Source organism: Sarcophilus harrisii, chromosome 2 (genome assembly GCF_902635505.1).
Source record: "Sarcophilus harrisii chromosome 2, mSarHar1.11, whole genome shotgun sequence".
NCBI classification, from domain to species: Eukaryota; Metazoa; Chordata; class Mammalia; order Dasyuromorphia; family Dasyuridae; genus Sarcophilus; species Sarcophilus harrisii.
The window spans coordinates 631491671-631518736 of record NC_045427.1 but is presented as its reverse complement, the minus strand read 5'-3'; the positions used below and the strand labels follow the sequence as shown (position 1 = coordinate 631518736).

Below are 27066 nucleotides of genomic sequence, written 5' to 3'. Positions count from 1 at the left end.
AGAAAGAATGGCGCACAGAGATCCTGGAGGAAGAGAAACAGAAGCAGAGAACAAATGGTAGAGAGGAGAGAGATGGGGGGAGCAGAAGGGGGAAAGGATAAAGAAAGACAGGAAAGAGAAAGATAAAATAGGGGGAAAAGAATTGGACAGATTTTTTTTTTACTTTATTAAAACTTTATTTACAAAACATATGCAGGGGGAATTTTTCAACATTGACCCTTGCAACACTTTCTGCTCCAAATTTTTCCCTCCTTCCCCCCACCCCCTCCCCATGTTGTGAATTGGACAGATTTGCAAAAAACAACTAGAAAGACAGAGACACAAGGAAAATCAGAGAATGAGACATGAAGGGGAGGGAGAGAAGGAGAGAGGGAAGGGGAGAGAGAGAGAGAGAGAGAGAGAGAGAGAGAGAGAGAGAGAGAGCACTCCCTCTCCCAATAAAAGCAAAGAAAGATTAAAGGAGAATGGAGGATATGAATATTATGGAATATTATTGTTCTATAAGAAATGACCAGCAGGATGAATACAGAGAGGCTTGGAGAGACTTACATGAACTGAGGCTGAGTGAAACGAGCAGAACCAGGAGATCATCATACACTTCAACAACAATACTACATGATAATCAGTTCTTATGGACGTGGCTCTCTTCAACAATGAGAGGATCCAAATCAGTTCCAATTGATCAGTAATGAATAGAATCAGCTACACCCAGAGAAAGAACACTGGGAAATGATTGTGGGCCACAACATAGCATTTGTACTCTTTCTGTTATTGTTTGCTTGCATTTTTGGTTTTTCTTCTCAGGTTATTTTTATCTTTTTTCTAAACCTGATCTTTCTTGTGCAACAAGATAACTGTATAAATGTGTGTGTGTGTGTAGTAGTAGTAGTAGTAATAGTAGTAGTAGTAGTTAATATATACTTTAACATATTTAACATGTATTGGACTACCTGCCATCTAGGGGAGAGGGGAGAGGGAAGGAGGGGAAAAGTTGAAACAGGAGTTTTTGCAAGGGTCAGTGTTGAAAAATTACCCATGCATATGTTTTGTACATAAAAAGCTATAATTAAAAAAGAGAGAATGGAGGGATCTGAAGAAAAAGACAGAGTAGAGGAGGAGACAGAGATAGAGAAGAGAAAAAAATAGAAACAGAAGAGAAAGAGAAAAAGGAGAGAAAAAAGAGGGGGAGAGAGAAGAGAAAAAAAGAAAGGGAGGAGTAAAAGAGAAAGGAGAAAAAGACAGGAGAAAAAGAAAGAAGGAAGCAAGAAAGAGGAGAGAAAAAAGTAGAGAGAAAGAAAGAGGAAGGAGAGAAAAAGAAAAGAGAAGAGAAAGGAGAGACAGACAGGGGAGAAAAAGAAAGAGCTAAGAGACAGAAAGGAGAAAGAGAAAAAAAGAGAGGAGAGAAAGAAAAAGAGGAAGGAGAGGGGAGAGTTGAGGAGGGGAGAAAACCCCTTGAGGACTTGGGAAATCTTAACTCCAACCAAAGAGTAGGATGAAAACATAGATATATGTACAACAAGGAGCATGACCTCAATTTTCTTCCAGGTTGATTTTTCTCGCCATCAGGGAGAAGGAGGGGAGAGGCAGAAGGGAGATCTCATGGAGAGAGAGGCTGGGCTGGAGAGCTGGTGGGCCTGAGTGGGCACAGATGCCTGCTGTCCACCCTGGGCCTTGTGCCCTGGGCCCAGAGACAGCGCTTTCTTTTTTCACTGAATCCTAAAATCTCAGAAGGGGCTGTGCAGTCCAGTCCGTGTCTAAATGATTCCCCGGGGAGGGGAAGCCTGCCGCCTCTCCAAGCAGCCCAGGCTGGCTAATGAGGGCTCTCGCCATGATCAGGAATAAAACCTGCCTCTCCCAACCTTCTCCCCCTGTTCTCACTCTGTCCTCTGGGGCCAGGCAAAGCAAGGCCGTCCCTTTCCTCATAACAGCCTGTAGTAAGATGCATTGTGGGCCACAGAGGCAGCCTGCGGACAAGCATCCTCACTGGCTCCTGGGGAAACTGCCCTTTAGGACTGGTCTAAAAATCCCCTGCAGCCTCAGGAAAATGTTCCAGTTCCAAAGACAAAGCCAACATAGAGTCTCCCAGTTTGCAAACCCCCTTTTCTAGAAACAACTGAGAGAGAACAGGCCCAGAGCAGCAGCATAAACCGCAGCAGGAAGGATGTCAGTTAGATTTGGAGAAGAACCTTCCGAGAGTGAGGATGGTCAGATTCTGGAGCTGGTCGTCTGCTGGATTCTTGGGGGCAAGTTTAAAAAAGGACGAGACCCCTCCCATCGGCTTTTCCGGGGAGGAAAGGGGGAGCTTTGGGTGAGAGGGTTCCCAGGGGGAAGGAGGAGGGAGGATGAAGGTTGTGGGCTCAGGTGTGAGGAGAGGGATGAGTGTCGGGTACAGAGAGAGGGCCCCTTCACCTGCGTGGAGTTTTGTAGACTCGCTATGTATGTATGTGTTGGTAATCTGAGTTTCTAAGGGTGTGAGTGTGTGTGTGAGTGAGTGTGTGTCTGAGTATGAGTGTGTGTGTGAGTGTGACCCCAATTCTGATAGCACTCAACAACCAAGAAGCATTTGTGAATGCCCTATTATGTGCTACCCCTGCAGATGCAAGGCTAATGAATGAAACCGTCCCTTTTCCCAAGGAGCTCCCATCCTTGTAACATCCTGACAATTTGCAGAACCACAGGATCTGAGACTGGAAGGGAGCTTAGCTGCAGAGTCTCCTTCGAGCTCCACCTGAAAAGCAGCCCATTGACCACAGTAGCTCTGTGAAATAAACTAGGAAAGAAGAGGGCTGTGGGGGGAAAAAACAACACTAGATTCGTAGTCCAAAGAACTGGGTTCAAATTCTGTCCCTGCTACTTACCATCTGTATAAGTTTAGGCAGGTTATAGCTCTCTGTTACCTTGGTTTCTCTACAAAAGGAGATTTCATTTCTGATTCTGATGCTTCAGATCAGGGTCCTTTAGTCCTTCTGGAATCCTTCTAAAGTCCTTTCCAGCTGTTATAATCAACAATCAGGGGTAGCAGGGATAGAGCACCAGCCCTGAAGTCAGGAGGAGCTGAGTTCAAATCTGGTCTCAGACATTTAACACTTCCTGGCTGTGTGACCCCAATTACCTCAGGAAAAAAAATCAATGATCAGCATTTTACATGTGGGGAAACTGAGGCTCAGAGAGATTTAATGACTTAGTTACACAGCTAGTAATTCACAACTCTGTGCCTTCCACTACATCATTTTTTAAAAAGTCGGCTATATTGGTATTATTATAATTTTAATAAAAAATAAAATAGTGAGGTGGCTGTATGTGTCTAGTCCCTTCTTGGATATTTTCAAGACTTACTGAAATGTAGGAAATGCTAAGCCAGGATTTCGTTCCCTCTTCCCTTCTCTGGATTCCATCTGGGCCTTCTTCAGCCAGCAGGGGAACAAAAGAATATCAAGTCTTAACTCTGAAACTGGGAAGCTCTGTGGCTAAGCTTCCCTTTCAGGGACATGGAGGGCCAGAGAGAACACGGCTTCTTGGGAAATTGTTTGTCCTCCCCCTGGCCTTTAATTATTCTACCCTTCTCTTTCCCTGTCCTTTTCCCTCCTCCTCTACCTGTCTGCCTCTCCTCTCATCCTAAAACCAGCTCCTCCTAGCTTTTCCCCTCTCCTGTCCTTCATCCCTTCTCCCTCTATTTTCCCCCTTCCACTCTCTCTTTCATCGTTTTATCCAATGCTTCTCTCTTCCTCCTTCCTTGTCCTGCTTATTTCCTGTCCCTGTCTGGTCTGCCTTTTTCTCCACTTTAGGATCTCATTCTTTGAAGAGCCCTAGCAGCCCGTGGTAGCTTTTTCTTTCTCCTATTCTGCGTCCATGCTTTTCTCTCACTCCTCCTCATCTATAAGAGTATTTTTCTTTCTTTGTCTCTCAGGGTGTAAATGTCTGCTGTTTTTAAGAATACACTTGAAGGGTTTGTTCACAATGGAATAAACTCAGTATTCACAAGAGGCTGAGCCAACATGTGAATGTGGTGCTTTCTATTTTTCTGTCTTTTTCTTTCTCCCATTTTTCGTCTCTAAAGCCTTTTTCAATCTGTCACCTTCTTTCCCTAATTCTTCCACTATCTCTACCCAGCTCTTTCCTAATCATCTCTTCTTCTTCTTCTTCTGCTTCTTCTTCTTCTTCTTCTTCTTCTTCTTCTTCTTCTTCTTCTTCTTCTTCTTCTTCTCTTCTCTCTCTCTCTCTCTCTCTCTCTCTCTCTCTCTCTCCCCCTTCCCCATCTCTTTCATCTTTTCTCTTTTTTCTCCCTTCTTCTTTATCTTTCCTTCCCTCTCATTTCTTTTCTTTTTATATTCCTGCTGATTCCCAGCCCATCCTCCCCACTGGTCAGTCAGCATTTATTAAGTACTTACAGTATGCTGATCACGGTCTCTCTTGCCCACTTTAGGACAAGGAGTGACTGGGAGACAGAGCAGCTGTGCACTTGAGGCTGAATTCTCTGAGATGCTACACTTCAATTAGGAAAATCCCTGAGCATTGAGAGCATTAGAAATTAACTGTTTCAATCAGTATAGACCATTGCTGATCAGCTGGTCTAGACCAGTGCTGTCAAATTCAAACAAAAATGGGGGCCACTAATACAGACATGAGATCTCTGCTGGCTGCATATGGACTTAGAAAACCCCATATTAACTCATCAGTTTTCTATTGTTTTTATTTACTTTGCCAAAAGTTTCCCAATTTCCCCAGTACTTGGGAGGATCGGAGGCAGTGTTTTAGACCAACCTGATCTGGAGTCGGTGCCCAATCACTCCCTTGCCATCCCTGCTCTTTGCCTTCTATTTCTTGAACCACATTCTCCCAAGGAAACATAAGCTCCTTGGGGGCAGGGCCCATTTTCCCTCTGTCTTATTCAAGCACGGTGTCCTAAAGGCACGGGATAGAATAAGCTCTAGACTCTGCCTACCTAGGTTCTAGACTTAGCTCCGGCAGTAACTCTGGACCTTGGGCAAATTATTCTCCTCTCTGGGTCTCAGTTTCCTTCTCAGTAAAATGAACAAGTTGGAGCAGTAGCTTCCAATGTCCCTCCCAGAATTCCTGATTTCTCCCGGTGCGCCCTTCTGCCAGGCCCCCCCAAACTCAGAGGCCCTGGTGTCAGAGGCTCTAATAGCTGGGATGTCACCTACTTCATCTCTTTTGAGCCCAGTGATGGAAGTATTTACTATTTCTCTCCCTCCTCATTTTTCAGTTGAGAAGACAGGCTCATAAAAGTTATGGGATTTTCCTGGGAACTACCTGAGGTGGGAGTCAAACCCAGACCCTCCTCACTGAAAGGCTAATGCTCTGCCCACTAAGCAGCACTGTCCCTCTACCTGGCTAAGCATCCTTCCTCCCTCATCACATCCGGGTTCCAGCTTTGAGGCTCAGGGGGAGAGACTGGGGCCACTGAGTAGATCTAGCTGCTGCGCCACATTTCTCTTTCTCACCCTTATCCTCCCTTTTTTGAAAGCTGAATGGGAGCAGGGCAGCCACGGCAAGCCAAGCAGCTGCATTAATTGTCCACTTGACAATGGTGATAGAGCAGAGACTAATCAATGCCCTCCTGCTCGGGCCTGGCACCTGGTTACATAAGGGGAGCTGCCAAGATTTGCCTAGCACCTATCACCCTGGGATCCTGCTGCTGTCTGAACGCTTACTCTGGGGAATTAATCCAGAATCCCTGATTCGGAACTGGAAGGGACCTTGGGAGTCATGGAGCCCCACCTCCTCATGGGATCTCATTCCATTCCCACAACAACCCCAGAAGGGGGAGCTGGCATTGTATGCATTTTACAGAGCAAGAAACTGAGGCTTAGAGGAGCTGCAGAACCTGCCCAAGGTCCCACTGCTCAGAAAGTGCCCAAGGCAGAATTTGAACCCAAAGCTTCCTCAATTCAAATCCACTAAGTCCCAAGAATCCAGGATGGCTGTGAGGGAAAATGTCGTGGCCTCAGGAGTGGAACTGAATCCAGAACAAGAGCAGCCCTGGGTCCAATTTCTAGTCCCTGGATGTAATTTTCCCCTGAAAATTCCTTTCCTTCCTGAGCCTTATTCCCCTAGATTTATACTCCTTCCTCTCCTTCCCTCCTTCTTTCTTCCTACTCTCCCTCCTCTCTTATCTCTTTGTCTCTGCTTCTGCCTCTGTCTGTGTGTTTGCATGTGTGTGTGTGTGTGTGTGTGTATGAGAGAGAGAGAGAGAGAGAGAGAGAGAGAGAGAGAGAGAGAGAGAGAGAGAGAATTAGATGATGGATGGATGACTAGAGAGAAATAGAGATAAATAGATGGTGGATAAATAGAAATTGAAATAGATGATGAATGGATAGATAGAAATAGAGCTAGATGAGGGTGATAGAAATATATAGATAGAGTAATTATATAGGTAGATAAAGAATGAGGGAATAGGTAGAGAGAGAGAATGAGTAGATAAATAGATGAGAGAAAGAGATGATAGAAGCAAGGATAGATAGAATGAGTGGACAGGTAAAAATGAGTAGATAGATAGATAGATAGACTAAGTAGACAAAAGAATAGGTAGACAGATTTATAGTGATAAATCTGATTTGCAATTTATAGTTTTAAAGAATTGGTTGGGGACCCCCGAATAAATGACTTGCCAAGTTTGTGTAAGAGGTGAGACATGAACCCAGGTCTCCTGCCTCCAACATCTCCACTCATTGAAGTGTCTCTTCTTCTCTCACACTCCCCATCCCTTTGTGGTTCTCTCTTAGGCTCCTGGGTCAGGTTCTTTTTATTTTTTCCTCCCAGTCCTTTAAGATTTCCTTCTCATCATGTGCTGCCCCTGCCTGAAAACGTGGGAACAAGCCTCGATAATTATAACTATACCCTGGAAATCCCCTCTTAATCTTCCCCTGAACACCCAAGGTTTATACACTGATGCCAGGGAAGCTGCTCCTTCCGGCTGCCCATCCCCAGCTCCCTCCCTTCCCCCTCCTTCCATCTCCCATTCTTCAGTTGCCTGTGTGTGCATTTGTCATTCTGTGTGTATAAAATGTTGGAGCCAAAAAGGACTTTCAAGCACTAGAGAGTTCGAGTACCTCATTTTATAGGGGAGGAAACTGAGGCCTGGGATGAGGGAGGATTTGTTCCAAGACACCCCCTTTTGTGTCTTTGTGTTCATTTCTTCCTCTCTCTCTCTCTCCTGGTTTACCTGGGAGGATATAATCTAAATTGCTCGAGTCTCTCCCAGTACTCATCCTATGATCCAGCAGAACTGGAAAGGATCTCAAAGGTCATCTAGTCCAAACTCTTTTGCAGGGGAGGAAACTGAGGACCATAGAAAACTGTGCCCAAGATAGACGCACAGTGAGGGACAGGCCTTTGGCTTAGATTCTTTGACTCCAAATACAATTGACCACCATTCATTAAGGGCTGACTAAGTGCCAGGGATAGGGGAATTCAAGTTGCTCCTGCCTTGGAGGACCTCAGACCAGGGCTTCTTAAACATTGTCCCTTTTCACCCAAGTAATTTTGACATGACCCTGGGCACAGAGGTATACAAACCAAACATTTACTGATAATAAATTCTGATTGTGTGACCTCTGCATTCAGTTCCAACACCCAAACCACAGTTTAAGAAGCTGAGATTAGACGGATGGATGCACACAGAGCACATCCAAGGGAACCTGGGAAGGGAGACACAAAAGCCGGGGATCCCCAGAGGCAGAGATGGGAAAGAGAGCATCCTAGGCACGGAGATGGGAGGCGGTTTGTCCCATGCGAAGAAAGCAGCGGAGTGAATGGAAGGGAGGCAGGGCTAATAAGGCCAGGCTGTGAAGAGCTTGAAATGTTGATATTTGATCCCAGAAGTAATTAGGAGCCACTGAAGTTTATAGAGTAGGTCTTTCCTTCCCTGAGGCTCTAAGTCCAGGGAACATTCCCTTGAATGTTTGCTGCCACAAACATTTGTGCACATACGGGTAGCTCGCCTTCTGATGATATTCACACTTACTAGGGTGGTCCTCTGAGGGCAGACATAGGCCATGAAGCATTTAAGAATCCAAGCTCAAATTTGGAACTATTTTCAAAAAGTAATCAAACTGTGCCTACCCTTTGACCCAGCAGTGCTAAGTGGGCTTATATCCCAAAGAGATTTTAAAGAAGGGAAAGGAACCAGTATGTGCCAAAATGTTTATGGCAGCCCTCTTTGTAGTGGCCAGAAACTGGAAACTGAGTGGATGCCCATCAGCTGGGGAAAGGCTGAATAAATTGTGGTATATGAATGTTATGGAATATTGTTGTTCAATAAGAAATGACCAGCAGGATGAATACAGAGAGGACTGGGGAGACTTACATGAACTGATGCTGAGTGAAATGAGCAGGAACAGGCGATCATTATATACTTCAACAACAATACTATATGATGACCAGTTCTGATGGATCTGGTCATCCTCAGCAAAGAGATCAATCAAATCAGTTCCAATGGAGCAGTAATGAACTGAACCAGCTACACCTAGCGAAAGAACTCTGGGAGATGATTAAGAACCATTATGTTGAATTCCCAATCCCTCTATTTTTGCCCGCCTGCATTTTGGATTTCCTTCATAGGCTAATTGTACGCAATTTCAGAGTCCGATTGTTTTTGTACAGCAAAATAATGGCTTGGTCATGTATACTTATGGTGTATCTAATTTACACTTTAATATATTTAACATCTACTGGTCATCCTGCCATCTAGGGGAGGGGGTGGGAGGAAGGAGGGGAAAAATTGGAACAAGAGGTTTGGCAATTGTTAATGCTGTAAAGTTACCCATACATATAACCTGTAAATAAAAGGCTATTAAAAAAAAAAAAAAAAAAAAAGAATCCAAGCTCATCTCCATTCTGTGAGGAAGAAGGAAAGGAGGAATTTAGCAAATGGTATTTCCTTTGTACCATCCATATTTGGATCTAGATCTGTCCTCTATGTCATTATATCGGCCCATTTTTCTTCTCGCTCTTTCTCTGTTTCTCTCTGTCTCTCCGTCTTTGTCTCTAACCTCTCTTTGTCTTTGTCTCTCTGTCTCTGTCTCCTTTTCTCTTCCAAAGCTCAGGTGCTCTGTGGACTTATTCAATCCTCTAATAGTTTCTTAGCTTTCCCCTTCTGTTTCTCATCTTTCTGATTTTCCTGGCTCTTCCTTTTCCTCCCATGTCCCCACATCTTTGGGTCTTCTCTCTCACCCCACACACCCACCCACACACTTTTCCACTATTCCCCCTGCCCCCAGGCCATCCACAGCAAGACCCCCTTTGATGTCTTTCTTTCTTGGGAAAGATGGATTTGAAGTCTCAGGATAATTCACTTTCTGTTTCTTCATCAATATGCAAACTATTAAATATCTCTTTCATAATTATGGTTAATTTCATAACCAGCACCTTAATTGGCTGGGTCTGATGGGGGAATTCTTGCAAGGAGACAGAGCAGAAATATTTTGACGTGATCTTTCCCAGCCCCATTGTGTTAGGTAGAGACTGTGTGTGTGTGGTATAGGAGAAGTTGAATTCATATCTGAGAGGGGAAGGAATAATAGCACTCAGTCCAGGTGTTATCCAGGTGTTCTAGAAGGTACAGGAAACAGATTTTTACCTGCATCACTTACTAATATAATTGAATTGTTCCCCAATCCCTATCCTGTCCCTAGTCTTACCTTGACTACCCATACCTCATTTATTTTTGTTGTTGTTTCATTATTTCAGCTTTGTCTGACTCATTTGGATTTTCTTGGCAAAGATACTAGAATGATTTACTGTTTTCTTTTCTGGCTCATTTTACAAATAGGGAAACTGAAGCAAATTGGGTTAAGTGACTTGCTTGGGGTAATTGCTAATAAGTGTTGGAGGCCAAATTTGGGCTCACAAAAATGAGTTTACCTGATTCCAGGCCTGTAGAAACACTGGGTCTAGAGTCTGGAAAACCTGAGTTCAAATGGGCACAGGATAGGTACTACAGCAATGGTATGGATGGGGACAGGGCAGGATGAGAAGTTAGGATTGGGACAGGAGACAGCGTAGGTATGGGCATTTGTTGCTGTCCAGTCATCTCTAAAGACTCCATCTGTGTGACTCTGGACAAGTCACTTAATCCTGTTTGTCTTAGTTTCCTTCTCTGTAAAATGAGCTAGAGAAGGATATAGCGAACTAGTCCAGTATTTTTGCCAAGAAAATCCCAAATGAGACCATGAAGAATCAGACATGACTGGTCTATGACAAATGCCCCTATATGTCCTATTTCCTGTCCTGATCCTAACTTCCCATCACTGCCCTGTTTCCATTCTTGTCCCGATTCCCATCCCTGCACCGACTCTACTACTGATCCTGTCCCATCACTACACTGCTTATCTCTACAGTGACTCCATATTGCTATGTTGTCTCCATCCCTACACTGAGCCTATCTGCCCAATGACCTTTCTGCCTTTACACCACCCCTTCTGTCCCTACAATGCTTCATCCCTGTGTGAAGGACTCCTTCCCATTCCCCTAATGGTTTATCTTTGTACTCCCCCCATCCTTACATAGACCTCCGTCTCTATAGTTCTTGCCATCACTGCACTATGGCTCATCTCTACTTTCACCCCAAGCTTCGAACTCTTTTTTCATCATAAACTGATACCCTTTCCTGCCTCTAAATTCACTCTACCCTCACCCTACACTGACATCTTTCTCTACCTTGGCCACCAAACTTAACCCTGCTCTCAACTCTGTCTCTATTTTGGTCCCCCCAGTTTTCCCATCCTGGTTTCCATCCCAATTTAGCCCTCCTCCAAACTTGTCCTGGCCCCATCCATACTAGCTTCCCGTCCCTATTGGTTTCACTTAAGCCTAAATTCCCATAACCCTAGTCAGCTGACTCTGGCTTCTGGTTTGCTGTCTGTAAGCTAAGGCCCTCCCACCTTGTCTCACCCGCTCCATCACTGTGGCCAGACTTTGTTCTCGGTGGTCCAGGGAGGACCAGACTCAGAGGCCCAGAGAAGGTATTGTCCACAAATAAAGCAGTGCTGGCCAACCATCTCACCGGCCTCACAGTATTTTTAGCCCTTGGCCTTTCTCAGGAGTGGCCAAATGCCAGGGGGATGGTAGTGTGTTCACTGGGGAAAAGGCCAGCTTTTCCAACACCTTCCACAGATTATTCCCAAAGATGAAGTGAAATTCACTTTTTGCTTTATCATCATCATGTTCCTTTCATGCACAACCTTGCCAGAGGTCTGGCTCCTTCTTTTGCCGCTCTCCTATTTCTTGGAGCTTTTTCAAACCTGGAACTTTTTCTAGGATTCATGGGAATGGGACAAAAGACAAAAGTGAGATGGTTCAAATATCTCTAACTTCACTGAGAGAAACAAGGCAGCAAAAGGGCTTGTATTTCCTGTTGGAGAAATAAGGCGGCAGATGAATTTGTTATATTATTTTCATGGGAGAAGTAAAGTGACAGGATGGTCTGTGTTTCATTTCTTTGGGAGAAATAAGGTACTGAGATGGTCTCTCTCTCCTTCCTTGAGAGACGTGAGCTAGAGAGTGGTCTGTGGGGCATCTTGGGATATTGGGACAGTTTCTGTATGTATTGTCCATGGGAGAAATAAGGTCATGGGAATCATAGATTTAGAGTTAGAGGGACCTTTGAGGTCGTCTCCTTCAACCATCTCATTTTATAGGTGAGAAAATTCAGGCCCGTGGAGGTTAGATGGCTTCCTCAGGATCACTCAACATTTAAATGGACTTGAGACTTGAGAATTACATTTGTTTAATCGTCTTCATCTCGTTCTTCTGCTTTCCCCCCATCCCAGTCAGAAATTAGAGACAAAGATTCCCAGCTTTGGAGTCAGAGAGCCTTAGTTCAAACTTCAGTGCTATGTGAACTTGGGCAAGACACTGGCTTCCATTTGCTCATCTGTAAAATGGGTAGTTTGGAAGCGGCAACCTCAAAAGTCCCTTCCAGCTTTAGAGCTCCTAACCTTATGGTCCCCTAAGGTCTGCAGATAAAATGGTCTCTCTTTACCCCTAAAGATTCTGTGAGGAGAGATCACAAGATTAGAGCTGGAAGGGATTTGGGGGCAAGTATTAGATCCCAGCTTATAGCTGGAAAGGCAGAGGCCTGGAGTAGTGATATGCCTTCACCCGCTCATGCTGCTCACTCTGGCAAGAGGTTTGGGACCCCAAAGTCTGCCTGGGATGCCTGACATATCATTGGTACCTAATAAATGCTTGTTGAATTAAATTGAATTGAATTCATACTGAGATAATTCCCTGGTCGCGGTCTTGCTACCCTCAAGTGTGTACATGTGTGCACACACACTCACATACACACACAGACACACACTCTTACATGCTCACATATATACGTGTGCATACACACATGGTCACACACTCTTACACACTCATATACACATGCGTACACTCATGCACAGCTGTATGCACTTGTACACACACACACACACACACGCAGGAGGTTGGGGGTAGGAGTCTCAGGCCATCCTGTCCTCTTGGCAAAGGCAGCCCCAGTTCCTTCTCCTCCTCCTCCCCCCCCCCCAAGGGCACCTGGTCTCTCTCAGCCCCTGAGCTCAGGTTTTTTTCAAATGAACTTGCTGCATTATTCCATGAAACAATAATGGCAGATTCATGCCCTGGAGCCAGGGTGCAAATAATGTGAAATCAGACAAGCGAGGGATGAGGAAAGAAAGGGAAATTAGGTATGGGCAGGCGACACAAATAGGGGAAGACAAGGAGTCAGCCTCCTCTCCTCCCCTCTGTCACTCCTCCTCCCTTCTTCTTCATCATCTTGGATGACCTTCTCTCCCTTTTCCAGTCCTTGCCTCTCCATCTCAGGGTTGAGATTAGCTTTCTTGGAATGGCTGAGCAGAGGGAAGGAAGGACGGAGTGTAAAGCTGCTGCTGAGCACAGAACATGGAGACAGAGGACCCCGAGTGCAAATCTCACTTTGGCTACTTATTATCGGTGACCTTGAGCAAACTACTGCCTGGTTTCCTCTCTCTAGACCTCAGTTTCCTCCTCTGTAAAATGGCCTGAAATCTTCCAGTTTTAGATTTAGGATCCTCTGGCCTAGGTTTAAACCCCAGCTTTTCCTTCTATTTATTTGTGTGTCTCTTCCAAACTTTGTACCCTTTTCAGTCCCCAGCTCTGCATACATTAGGTGCTTCATAGATGTTGACTGAATCCCAGACCTGCTCTTTGGTATGCTACAAGTGAGGGTAGAGAGGAGGGCCTGTGATCAGAGGGAGGTGTGTAAAGTGCTTTACAAACCTAAAGTTCTATGTAATTGTGAAACAGATGTAGCAGGAACAGTAAGGGCTGGAGAGTGGTCCAGTTTAGCTAGAATGTAGAGAATGGAGTGAGGGTCAGTGCGTACCAAAGATAGAAAGATTGGAGGGGATGGAGGTCAGACTGGGGAGGACCTTTCCTCGGCTCTGACATTCTCAGTTCTCTGCCCTTAGTTTCTTCCAAACTCTGGCATCCTATGTTCTAAAGTGCTATCTGGCTCTAATATATATTCTAGGCTTCCTGTGTTCTAAGATGTTCTGTCCCTGATTTATGTTCTAAGGGATTTCCCATCTCTCATATTCTACATTTTAAAGATCCACCTAACTCATATTCCATGTTCTGTTCCAAGGGCCCTCCCAACTTTGACACATTATATTTTAAGGTGCCTTCCAGCTCTCACATTCTATGTTCTAGAATCCCTTCCTGTTCTAACAGTCTGTATTCTATATTCTAAGTAAGCGCATGTGCACGCACACGCACACGCACACACACACACACACACACACACACACTCCTATAAGGAAATGCACAGGGAAGTGGAAAAGATCACCATTTAAGACCATATTCCCTGATTTTAGGAGGAAAGACATTTGAATTTTCCTTAGCAGTTGAAGGAAGCCATGGAAAATATTTGAATGGAGAGTAACCTAACCAGATTTTTCCACATGGAAGAGTATTCTGGCAGCCAATGGAAGAGACAGATTGCAGTTAGGACAGAAGATGGAGAAAGAAATACCTGTTAAGAGGCTACCTTAACACACTCAATAAGAATTAGCATTTGAAGTTTTTAGCATACGATATATCATTTGAACCTCCCAATAACCCTCAGAGGGAGGTGCTCTTACTATTCCCATTTTACAGATGAGGATACTGAGACTAGAGGAGGATGAATGATTCCTCCTGAATCATACCACTAATGGATGTCCAAAGCAGTATAGAAACTCCTGTCTTCCTGACTCTGTGCTTAATGCTCCATCCTCTGGGCCACCTGCATCCTCGACAGTCCAGGCAGGTGCTCCTGAGGGCTGCATTGGCGGGGACAGAAGGAACAGACAGAGACCGACAGATGTGAGAGATGTGGGATGTTAGAGGGGAACTCGATAACTAACTGGGCATGAAGCTTGCTCTAGGATCCTAGGCTGAAAAGTTCTCAGAGGTTTTTAATATGTGGGCACTAAGACTCAGAAAGGTCAAATGTGAAGTTTTCTCCAAGGTCACCCAGTTGCTAAATGGAAGCTCCAGGACTCCCGTATCTAATGCCCCCAGACCTTGTGCTTTTCCCACTATATCACACTGCTCCACCTTGGGGGCAGCAGACAGGAAAACCTGGATGGCGCCATGGTTAGACTCCCAAGAAAATGGCCCAAAGACCCAGTCTACTGCTAGTGAGTACGTGGCATCCTTCTTCCATCCAGACCGGCAGAAACCGCTATCCTTACACCTGGGCGTCCCTCCCAGGACCGGCCTCCCCCCTCCAAGCCTGAGATTTTTACTGCTTTTGTATTTATTGGTCCAATTTTGAAAACCTGTGCCCTCAAATGAACCCCTTCAGGGGGGCAAGTATCCAAAATAAAACTCTGATTTAAATGCAGAAAGCAGCCTCCAGAGCAGCAGCAATTAGGAGAGGAACCAATGTTATAAACAGTGCCAGGCTGTTTAAGCCCCGCTGAGAGACCAGGCCAGTTTGGATGGGAGATATGGAGCTGCCTGAATGGACACGAGACAGCCCCGCTCCTGTGTTTGCAGGGGCCATGGAGCCACAACAATGGAGCGGCAGGAAGAAAGCCCCTGGGCCGGGAGCCAGTACACCTGCTTTCTACATTTGGCTTAGAACCACCTTCCTATATAATCTTGGGGAAGTCGGCTCTATCTCTCTGAACCTCAGTTTCCTAATCTGTCAAATCGGAAAGTTGGATGGCAGGAACTCTGGGGCTCTCTTCTAGTTGTGAAATTCAACGTTCTAATATTCCAACCAGCTTCCTGTTCTGTGTCCTAATATACATACATATATATATATATATATATATATGTAATATATGTATATATATTATATACAGAGACAGACAGACAGACAGAGACAGAAACAGAGAGAGAGAGAGAAGATCTCAACCCAAATGATTCAATATCCTCTTCCAAGTCACTTAACTTATGTTGTCTCAGTTTCTCCAAATGTAAAGTGAGCACCTACCTCCAAGTTTCTTGTGAAGATCAAATGGCATAATATTTGTAAAGTGCTGAACATAGTGCTTGGCCCATAATGGGTGTTCCATAAATGCCTCTTCCCTTCCCTTCCCCTTCAGAGAGCTGTCCAGGGTCACAGGGTCAGTATATGTCAGAGACAGGTCTTGAACCCAGATATTTCTGAATCCAGGGCCATGTCTCTCTATCTACCAGGCAATGTTGACTCACATGAGAGGCAGCATAGGTCAGTGGAACGGGGACTGGATTTGAAATAGAAGGATTTCAAATCTAGGATCTGGATTCAGATTCTAGATCTACCTGATAATCATAGGCAAGTTTCACCATTTTGGACCCCAGATCCTCTTCTATAAAATGAAGACGTTGGATTTGATAGCATCTAATGTCTGCCAGACTCAAAAACTATGAGCCGGTGACTCCCCAGCTTAGACAGTCTTTGTCCTGAGGACTCTTGCAGCTCCCACAATCCACAGGAAAATAATTTACCATCTTGGGGAGTCTGTGAGACAAGCTTAAAATTGCACTCTCTGACTTCCAGGTGTTGGTGGTGCACTCTGGAGTCACATAGGACATATTCTGTTTTCTGGACTCTTAAGTCGAGAGCCTGGATGCTCTCCATCCAGTGCTAAGGGATCTAGAGCTCTTAGACACTGAAAGGGGAAATAATCTCCGGTTTGCTAAGAGCTAATACTTAAATTACACCCCATAACAACATAATAAACCCCAGTTTATAGATGAGGAACTTGAGGCACAGAAGTCAAATGACTTGGCCAGGGTCATATAGCTAGTAAGTGTCTGAGGTGGAATTTGAATTCAGTTCTTTCTGACTTGAGCCTAGCTCTCTCTTAGCAATGCCATAATGTTTCTGAGTTCTGAAGCCTAGAATACAATACTAGCTGCTTACTCAGAGCTTGAGGAGGCTGCAGAGAATGGTTAGTGCATGTATTCATGTATACGTAGAGAGTTACATTGTTTCCAATATGCAAAATATGAACAGAATATCAATATACACACATATATACATATATGTGTATGTATAGTTACCACATATATTTTGCATATGAAATGTGAACAGGAATGTATAGCGTGAAGACCGCGTTAGCTCCCTGGATGCCTTAGAATCAGACAGAGTCAGGATAAGCAAAAGTCCTTGGTCTTTATTCTTGGTCTTTAGGGGGAGGAGTAAAGGGAATGGACACAGGATCTCCCCAACCTTCCCTCTCCTCATCTACCGCCAAAGTGACCCTGGCTTGTCTTACTCCACCCCCTAGTCCTTCCCACAATTCTCTGTATACAACAATTATCAAGCCAGCATGCAATAGTGGGAAGGGCCATATCCCAAGCATATGCTAATAGAGTATTGTCCAATCGATAATTAGCCTTGAGTGCTCAATTGTCCCACCCCAGTGCATCAACTCAGAGTTTCAGCCCTTTACAGTATAGTTCTATTTATATATTTGTATCTCCTTGCATGTGTTTCACATGTATGAAATATGAATAGGATTCTAGGGAGCCATATATGATTTCATATATTTAGAGATTACACAGTTACATATATATTAATGTATGAAATGTGTACAGAAATATATATAGTTACATGCATATTTTGTAACATATCCATCATATACATATATAACATGATATACAATAAAATTATATATATAATAGGCATTATATACATATATGTATGTATATATAATATATGTGTGTATAATATAATATATGCATACATATTATATACAATGTAAACATAATTAGCTCTATTTCTCTGTCTTCGTGTACGTATACATACATGTATAAACATTTTATACTACATGTAGTTGTACCGGTTTCATGTGTGAAATTTGAGCAGGAATATACAGTTGCATATATTTGCATGATAAATACACAGTTTCATATGAATGAAATCGACCTCCATATGCATCTCCAGTCGTCCTGATCTATATCTGGCCGTAGGATCCAGATGGCTCCCGGAGACAAAGCAAAGCAGTTGACCTTGCACGGATCTCCCTCATTCAAATCCAATTCACTTGCTGGTCATGCCATCACCACACTGATGCCATGGTCATCTTCAAGAACAAAGGGAAAACAATAACAATGGGCACGTATAATCACATATATTTATATAGTTACATATGGATTTTGTATATGAAATCTGAAAAGGAATACTGTTCTCTATATTTATATAATGGTCATATGTATATAGTTCTATATATGTTATACATATTGGAAGCATAAAAATGATTGTATATACATATGTAACTGCATATGTTAATATACTATATAGTTACATATGTTTCCTATATGAAATTTGAAAAGGATTACTGTTCTCTATATTTATATAATAGTCATACATATGTATATAGTTCTATATATGTTACACATATTGGAAGCATAAAAATTATTGTATATCCATATGTAACTTCATATATTAATATACCATATAGTTACATATACATTTCCTATATGAAATTTAACCAGGAACACATATAATTCCATGTACATTTATGTGGTATATTTTTATATACATATATGTAATTACACATGTTTCATGTAGATGACATGTGAATAAGATTTTATATATGGAATACACATCTGGAATATATCATTATATTATAACTTATCTCCACCTTGGTAAAAAGTCACTATTATTATAATATATTAAAATATGTATTTAATGGGATGGTCTTGGCTAAGTAATAGTTTTAGCAAAAGGACACTGGTTTTGCGATCAGAAGGGATAAAGTGAGTTTCTAGATCTGTGGGAAATTGCCAGGTAAGGAATCTCCCTCTGCCAGTGCAGAGCAGCACCATTTTCTGGTAGCTTATGGTCATTGGAGTTATCTGGGGCAGGAGGGCGAGTGAGTCACCCCCCCCCCCCATCATGTGGCCAGTATATGTCAGAGAGAGGACTTGAGCCTGGGGCTTTCCTGACTCTTGAGTCAACAATCTGTCTTTTTTTTGCTTCCTGTCTCTAGATTTTGAGCAGAGAGGTTCAAATCTCAGCTCCACCTTAGACCCCATCCTACCCATGTGACCTCCCCAAGCCTCTTTATCCGTGTCTTTCAAATGAACAAATTGAACTTACTCAAGTCTTCAGGTTCCTTCTTATTCTCATTACCCACATGAGGAGGTAGATGGGAGCGTGAGGAGCTTGATCCAACCAGGAGAGTCAGATTGGAAGGCCTTCTGATGCCAGGATTTGCATTTTCATCATTTGGCAGGTGATGGGGAACGTAAGTGGGTGTTGGAGCCAGGGAGTAGCTCATGGTATTGAAGTGGTCTACACGCCACACTTGAGTGGTTGAAGCAGAGCCAAGTCAGACATTTTTACCCAGAAGGCCTAAGGAAGGCTCAAAGGAAGCCTGGCCCTGAGGACAGGTGTGGGATTTTGCCACAGTCAGTATGGCAGAGCACCTCAGACCTTGGGTTTCCCTGCAGAAAAGTCTTGTTTGGAATCCTGAAGTACACTGGGCAACCTTGGACAATTCAGTTCACATTCCCAGCCTCGGTTTCCTTCTCTGTAAGGAGAGGATCAGACAAGATGGCCTTGGAGGGCTTGTCCAGCTCTGGAGTTCTCATGTCCAGGTCCAGCTTCATTGGGGCTGGGCATGATGTGCCAGCCTACTCGGTGCTAAAAGGCCCATTTATCTCTCACCATTTCCAGGATTCACACCAGACGTGGCCCCAGCTGCTTTCCCAATTACTTATTGATCACCTGTCAGGATGTTTTCTTTGCTGGTGGGTCACTAGAGCGTGTGTGATTCTGACGAAAGGGAGAGTAAAGGATCCCTGAGGATTGAGGTCAGGTGGGAAGGGAGAAGGAACTAAGATGGAGAGACACGGAAGGAAGGATGAGAAGCTACCGGATTCTCACTCAAGCAGCCCCTGCTCCTTACTAACGATCTGGCCAAATCCTCTCCTCCTCTGCCCTCCATTTTCTCATCTGTCAATGAGAGAGTTGGATGAGATGCTCTCTCAGGTTCATCCCTACTCCAAAACCATGGGGGGAGGAGGGAAAACGGTATAACTATTAAGCAATAAATGAACAGGCATTTATTATAGTCATTTACAGTGTCTTGCCACCATGCTGGGCACTGGGAATACAAATATAGACCACAAGAGAGCCAGTTAGGGGTCAGAGCTTCAGATCTAATCCTAGACCTGTCAAGTGCCACTGGTGGGACCTAGAAATCACCCTCTGGGCCCTCAGCTCCCTTCTCTCTGAACCGAAGGGTGGGACAAGGTGATCTGAAGTCCAAACTTCAAATCTAGGATGCTATCAGGCCTATGAGAATGGCAGTACTTTATAGACCATAATTAATACCAGTAGCCAGTATTTATCTTGAGGAGAGAGTGGAGCTTGTCCAGGAGCCCAGTTTGGCCTCCTCCAGCAGCCTGATTTTCACTTCTCTGTGACAGCAGGAAATGAAATGGGAAAGTATCAGGACTGGAAAGGGGCTCAGAAGCCATATGGGCCAAGCCACTCGTGGCACTCTGGGGAGGCCGAGGAGCTGAGAGGGTAAGGCTGACCTGACTAAAGTTCCTCAGCAAACTAGCAATGGAGACCACTTAGCACAGTCATTGTGCCCGTGAGCCTTCTCCCTGGGATTCTGGAACACTGGGGACGTAGGGACCAAGTCGCTCCTTCTCAAGGAATTAGACAACACCTGCTGTTAAGTCCCATCGACAGAGTACCGAAGGTTTAGAAATCCAGCAACAACCATAGGGGGCCAGGATCATCTCTCGGATTCCTTCTGGCTCTAAATTTCTGATCCTCTGATTATTGGGATCATATCATGGTGGGAGAACCTGAGGTTCAGAGACATTGAGTAATTGACCAAGACTATAGAAAGCGAATATGTTCCTAATAGGAAGGAGAAGAGAACAAGCATTTATTAAGTGTCTACTATGAACTAAGCATTTTACCCATATTATCTCATTTGATCCTTACAGTGGGAAGTAGGTATTATTATGATTCCCATTTTATAGTTGAGGAAAACTGACAGAGGTCAATTGATTTACCCACGGTCACACAGCTAGTAAATGAGGCCAGATTTGAACTTGGGAAGATGAGTCTTCCCGACTCCAAACTCAGTGCTCTATCCACTGCACTACTTAGCTGACCTGAACCCTTCTATCTCCTAATCCCATATTTTTTTTCTTCCAAAATAGAGCTACAGATCTAAGTCTGGGCAAGTTGATCACCTTCTCCAGGAAGGTTTCCTCATCTGAAATATAGGAATAATAGTCCTCAATTTTAAATCCAGAATTGGAAGGAAAATTAAGAACCATCCAGTCCAATCTTGTCACTTTGCTGATGAGGAAACCCAGAGCCTGAGAAGAGAATGGCCTTTTCCCAACTGATAAACTGTCAAGGGATAAGGAACAGACAATTTTTAGATGAAGACATTAAAGCTATTTCTAGGTATAAAAATTTGATTAGAAAAATGCAAATTAAGACAATTCTGAGGTACCACCTCACACCTCTGAAATTGGCTAAGATGAGAGGAAAAGATAATAATAAATGCTGGAGGGGATGCAGGATCACTGGGACACTAATACATTGTTGCTGGAGTTGCAAACTGATCCAACCATCCTGGAGAACAATATGGAACTATGTCCAAAGTGTTATCAAACTGTGCATATTCTTTGATCCAGCAGTGTCTGTACTGGGCCTGTATTGCAAAGAGATCATGAAAAAGGGGAGGGACCCACATGTGCAAAAATGTTTGTAGCAGCCCTTTTGCAGTGATAAGGAACTAGAAATTGAGTGGATGCCCATCAGTTAGGGAATAGCTGAATAAGTTATGGTACATAAATGCTATGGCATATTATTGTTCTATAAGAAATGACCAGCAGGATGGTTTCAGAAAGGCCTGGAGAGACTTACATGAACTGATGCTGAGGGAAGTGAGCAAGACCAGGAAATCATTGTACACAGCAACAGCAAAATTGTGTGATGTGATGGACTTGACTCTTTTCAACAATGAGGTGATTCAGGCCAATTCCAAAGGTCTTGTGATGGAGAGAGCCATTTGTCTTCAGAGAGAGAACTATAGAGACTTACTGTGGATCACAACATAATATTTTCACCTTTTTTGCTTGCTGTTGTTTGCTTGCCCATTTTTTCTTTCTTATTTTCTTTTTCCCTTTTTGATCTGATTTTTCTTGTGCAGCACGATAAATGTGGAAATATGTATAGGAGAATTGCACCTGTCTGACATATATTGGGTTACTTGCTGTCTAGGGAAGGGGGAGATGGGGAAGGAGGGAGAGCAGTTTGAAACACAAGGTTTTGCAAGGGTGAATGTTGAAAACTATCTTTGCATGTATATTTTAAAAAAATACACAGTTATTACTATTAAGAGAGAGAAGGGAGAGAGAGAGCAGAGAGAGGGAGAAGAAAAGGGGGAGGGAGAGAAAGGGAAAGGGGAGGAGCTTGCCCAAGGTGACAGATCTAGGAAGTGGCAGAACCAGGATTCAGACCCAAGTTAGCTGAACCCAAGCGGTGCCTTTTCATTAATCCAGGCTGAGTCTGGGGGAGAAGAGAGGGCCTCCCTTCATGGCCATGGTTCTTTCTAAGGATCCACACGGATTCAGGACCATCTCACTGTGTACGGGGAATGACTGTTGGACATGGGTGTCTGCTGGGCTATCCTGTGGGGTTAGACATAGAAGGAGGACATCCCGCTCACATCTGAGCTAAGAAGGAGATGCCCAGCGGGAGAAGGAAGTGAGTGGGTAAGGGAGAACTAAGCGACTTACAACGGCAGATATGGCTTCTTTTCTACAATCCAGTGAGCTCCTCCTGGACAGAGAGAGGGCTGACTCTGCCTCGGAACTGTGGGGACATGAGCTAGGGTGCCCTGCCCCCAGGAACATCATCCAGATGTGTAGGATGGATGGAAACCAGAGAGGTGGTGGGATGGCTTTAGGTTTCATTCCCACCCCCACTCTCAGCCTCCTCATCTGCTGAGTGAGCATTCTCTTACTGGGGCTAGTTATCTCACAAGAGCATACACAACTTCCCTGCCTCCATACCTTTGCATGGGGATGGCCGCCCCATTCCACCCAGGGGTGGAAGATATTCTTTCCCTACCCCACCTCTTCCACCTTCAAGGTTCTGTTCCTCTGCCTCCTACACAAGACCAGCCTGATTCCCTTTATATTTACTTTGAGACTATCGATGTGTATGTGTGTGTACATATGTACTATATACATATATACATACACAATGCAGATACATGTAGACACACATGCATACACGTACATATATATGTATATATACTGTGTGTATGTGTATATGTACATATAGACAGTACATGTCTATGTGTATGTGTATGTACATACACACAGTAAATATACATCTATATATACATATACCTATACCTTCACATTCACCTCAAGAAACCTCTTGAGGTCAGGGCCCATTTCCTTTCCCCTGAATCTCTAAGGCAGAGTTCCCAACACCTTGTAGCAAATGCTCATTGAACGGGAAGTCAAATCACAACATTGTGTCAGTGGGAGCTGAATTGTCTCTACAATCCCAATCCGGGGATCTTAAAATCTCTGCTTTTCCTCCCTCTGTCCCTCTATCTCTGCCTCAGGGCCCCTGAACGGTAACCAGTCAATGGACAACTATTAAATACCTACTGTGTGCTAGGCCTGGGCTCTGGGGGTACAGAGAGAAAAATCCGATAGTCCTGCAGGTCTCAGGGCTTAGGAAAACTGAACAAAATAGCAGTTTTACATGTAATCCTGAAAACGGGGTGTAAAATATCCTTTACTACTGTTATTATTGTTCCTTCCTGTTCCCCTTGATTAGTAGAAAGAGCATTGGGACCCTGGACACATCATCTCACCTTCTTTAGTCCTCAGTTTCCTTCTTTGTCAGATGAGCGGGGTAGCCCGGGGAGTCCCTAAGCCCCTTCTGCTCTAACCGCCCATTGCTGCGCTCCCTTGCCAGAGTCCATCTAACGCCGTGTCCTCCCTCTTGTGTTTGTCTCGGCTGCAGGTGAGAGAGAGGATGATCGCCGGGGACGCTAGCATGCACACCCCCATCCTGGCCTGCTGGCAGCCGATCCTCCTGCTGGTGCTGGGCTCTGTGCTGTCGGGCTCGGCCACGGGCTGCCCGCCCCGCTGCGAATGCTTGCCCCAGGAGCGCTCTGTCCTCTGCCACCGGAAGCGGTTCATCGCCGTGCCCGAGGGCATCCCCACGGAGACCCGGCTCCTGGACCTGGGTAAGAACCGCATAAAAACTCTCAACCAGGACGAGTTCGCCAGCTACCCCCACTTGGAAGAGCTGGAACTCAACGAGAACATTGTCAGTGCCGTGGAGCCCGGAGCCTTCAACAATCTCTTCAACCTCAGGACTCTGGGGCTGCGCAGCAACCGGCTCAAGCTCATCCCCTTGGGCGTCTTCACGGGCCTCAGCAACCTGACCAAGCTGGACATCAGCGAGAACAAGATCGTCATTCTCTTGGACTATATGTTCCAGGACCTGTATAACCTCAAGTCCCTGGAGGTCGGAGACAATGACCTCGTCTACATCTCCCACCGAGCCTTCAGCGGCCTCAACAGCCTGGAGCAGCTCACGCTGGAGAAGTGCAACCTGACCTCCATCCCCACCGAGGCGCTCTCCCACCTGCACGGGCTGATCGTGCTGCGGCTGCGCCATCTCAACATCAACGCCATCCGGGACTACTCGTTCAAGAGGCTGTACCGGCTCAAGGTCCTGGAGATCTCCCACTGGCCCTACCTGGACACCATGACCTCCAACTGCCTCTACGGCCTCAATCTGACCTCGCTGTCCATCACTCACTGCAACCTGACCGCCATCCCCTACGTCTCGGTGCGCCACCTGGTCTATCTCCGCTTCCTCAACCTGTCCTACAACCCCATCCTGACCATCGAGGGGTCCATGCTCCATGACCTGCTGCGGCTGCAGGAGATCCAGCTAGTTGGGGGTCAGCTCATGATGGTGGAGCCCTACGCCTTCCGAGGACTCAACTACCTACGTATCCTGAACGTGTCTGGGAACCAGCTGACCACCCTAGAGGAGTCTGCGTTCCACTCGGTGGGCAACCTAGAGACGCTGATCCTGGACAACAACCCGCTGGCCTGCGACTGCCGCCTGCTCTGGGTCTTCCGGCGCCGCTGGCGGCTCAACTTCAACAAGCAGCAGCCGACGTGTGCCACGCCGGAGTTTGTCCAGGGCAAGGAGTTCAAGGACTTCCCCGACGTCCTCTTGCCTAATTACTTCACCTGCCGCCGGGCCCGGATCCGGGACCGCAAACCGCAGCAGGTCTTTGTGGACGAAGGCCACACAGTGCAGTTTGTCTGTCGAGCCGATGGGGACCCGCCACCCACGATCCTCTGGCTCTCACCCCGCAAGCACCTCATCTCCGCCAAGAGCAACGGACGGCTGACCGTCTTCCCCGACGGCACCCTGGAGGTGCGTTACGCCCAGATCCAGGACAACGGCACCTATCTGTGCATCGCTGCCAACGCCGGCGGGAACGACTCCATGCTGGCTCACCTGCACGTACGGAGCTACTCGCCGGACTGGCCCCATCAGCCCAATAAGACCTTCGCCTTCATCTCCAACTTGCCCAACGAGAGCGACGCCAACAGCACGCGCGCCACCGTGCCTTTCCCTTTTGACATCAAGACTCTCATCATCGCCACCACCATGGGCTTCATCTCCTTCTTGGGCGTGGTCCTCTTCTGCCTCGTCCTCCTATTTCTCTGGAGCCGAGGAAAAGGCAACACAAAGCACAACATTGAGATCGAATATGTCCCCCGCAAGTCAGACGCTGGCATCAGCTCTGCCGATGCCCCCCGCAAGTTTAATATGAAAATGATCTGAGGCAGGGCAGGGGGCAAGGGTGTCCAGGGGTGCAGGAAGGGACCACCCCAGGCCCCTGGACATGAAACTTTGAGACTTAACATGGCAATCTCTCTCTTTCCCTTTCTTTCTTTCCCTCTCTCTCCCTCTCTTTCTCTCTTTCTTTCTCTCTGTCTCTCTCACAATTCCTTCCACTTCTCCCATCCAATCTCACCCATACTGCCCTCGCCCCCTGTCCAGTACACAGCCCTGGCCCGGCCCCAGCCCTCACCATCCGCTCTCTTTATACAAGGACAACATCTGGCCAGGTGTTTGGACTCAGTGTTTGTAGGGACATGCTCTGACGGACTGGGGTCAGAGGCCACTGCAGAACAAAACAAACAACGAACCAAGAAACACAAAAAATTCAATAAATCAATAAAAAAGTTAAGAACTTCCTCTGTAACTTGGGTTTCAATAATTATGGATTTTTATGAAAACTTGAAATAATAAAAAAAACTATTTCCTATAGATAGTTGGAATGCAAACTTTTGACTTCCTGATCTGTCTAGACCTCATGCCCAATCAGATCTCCCCTCTTCCTCCTCTTTTTTGTCATCCTCTTTCATCTTCTTAGCCTGTGAAGAGGGCCTCCCCTGGAAAAGAGGTAACAGATCACAGTGGTATTGCTTCTCCCAATCCCTACCGCAACCTCCGGGTCGGTCAGACCTTCCGCTCAGAGAATACTCCTCTAGTCAGGTCCTGTCCTAAAGGCTGGTGTGAAGTCTAGGGGTCAACTGGAGATCAGGTTGGATTCCAGCTTGGGGGTTTCCATGTTACCTGCTGTGGAGCCGGAATGGCCTAAGGGGGGAAAGCAGCCGACCATTCAGTGCCAGGGATGAGTGATTGCCTGTGGTTTCCCCAAAGCCAAGGATCCATGGGAAAATCATAAGTCTGGGTAGCGGGGATGTGGCCTTGGGTTAAAGCCCCAGTTCTGCCACTGACTGGCTGTGTAAACTTGGGAAGTTGATTCTCCTCTCCGAGCCTCTGTTTAGACATTTATAAATTGGGTGTAATGGAATCTGTCCTGCCTACCTCACAGGGCTGTTGTGAGGTTTACATGAGATAACAGATGGAAATGCTTTCTATAAATTATAGAGAGCTAGGTCCGTGGGAGCTATTATCATGGATGTTGTTGTTGTTGTTGTTATATTGTTGTTAACGTTCATTATCATCATCACCTGGTCCTGAGTGGCTCCTGTTCTGAGATTGCCCCCTGCGAGACCAGGTAGAAGGAGCTAAGAACCATGGGTTCTCTATATGATTCCATCTGAAAGATGATGGTACCTGGGGATGGATCACGAGTTACCAGGGAGGAGGGTGTATGTTCAGAATTGCACCAAACAGTTCTTGATTCAGAAAGCTTCCTGCGGCTCAGTACCTTCCTGAGAGCCCAAAAGTTAGAGTGGTCTTAAATCATCAAAACAGTTGGTAGTTTTGTGGGTCTCAGGAGCAAAAGGCCCTTAAGGCCATCATCCTCAACATTCCCTCAAGGATCCTCAAACCCCATAAAGGCCCCTCCAATTCCCATCTCTGTCTTCCAGCCTCTGCTTGAGTATTTTCGGGGAATGGGGAGCTCAGTACTTGTGGAGGCAGACCACTCCACCGTCCCAGAAACAGAACTTATGCTCTGCCCTACAATGGGCCAAAATTGGTCTCTGAAACTTCCCATAGAAAGGTGTGAGGAGAATGCTGGC

At 45.4% G+C, this 27066-nt stretch overlaps 1 protein-coding gene across 5 annotated transcripts in view; it reads left to right on the top strand.

The window, feature by feature from the left end:
- Positions 1-26499, top strand: part of LINGO1 (leucine rich repeat and Ig domain containing 1) — a 493542-nt gene extending 467043 nt beyond the window's left edge. For all 5 annotated transcript variants that reach the window (XM_031956817.1, XM_031956818.1, XM_031956819.1 and 2 more), the window contains one exon: positions 23498-26499. In XM_031956817.1, coding sequence (XP_031812677.1) covers positions 23510-25351 — 1842 coding nt within the window. In that variant the 5' untranslated portion in view covers positions 23498-23509 and the 3' untranslated portion in view covers positions 25352-26499. The remainder of the gene's footprint in view (positions 1-23497) is intronic.
- The last annotated feature ends 567 nt before the right edge of the window (positions 26500-27066 follow it).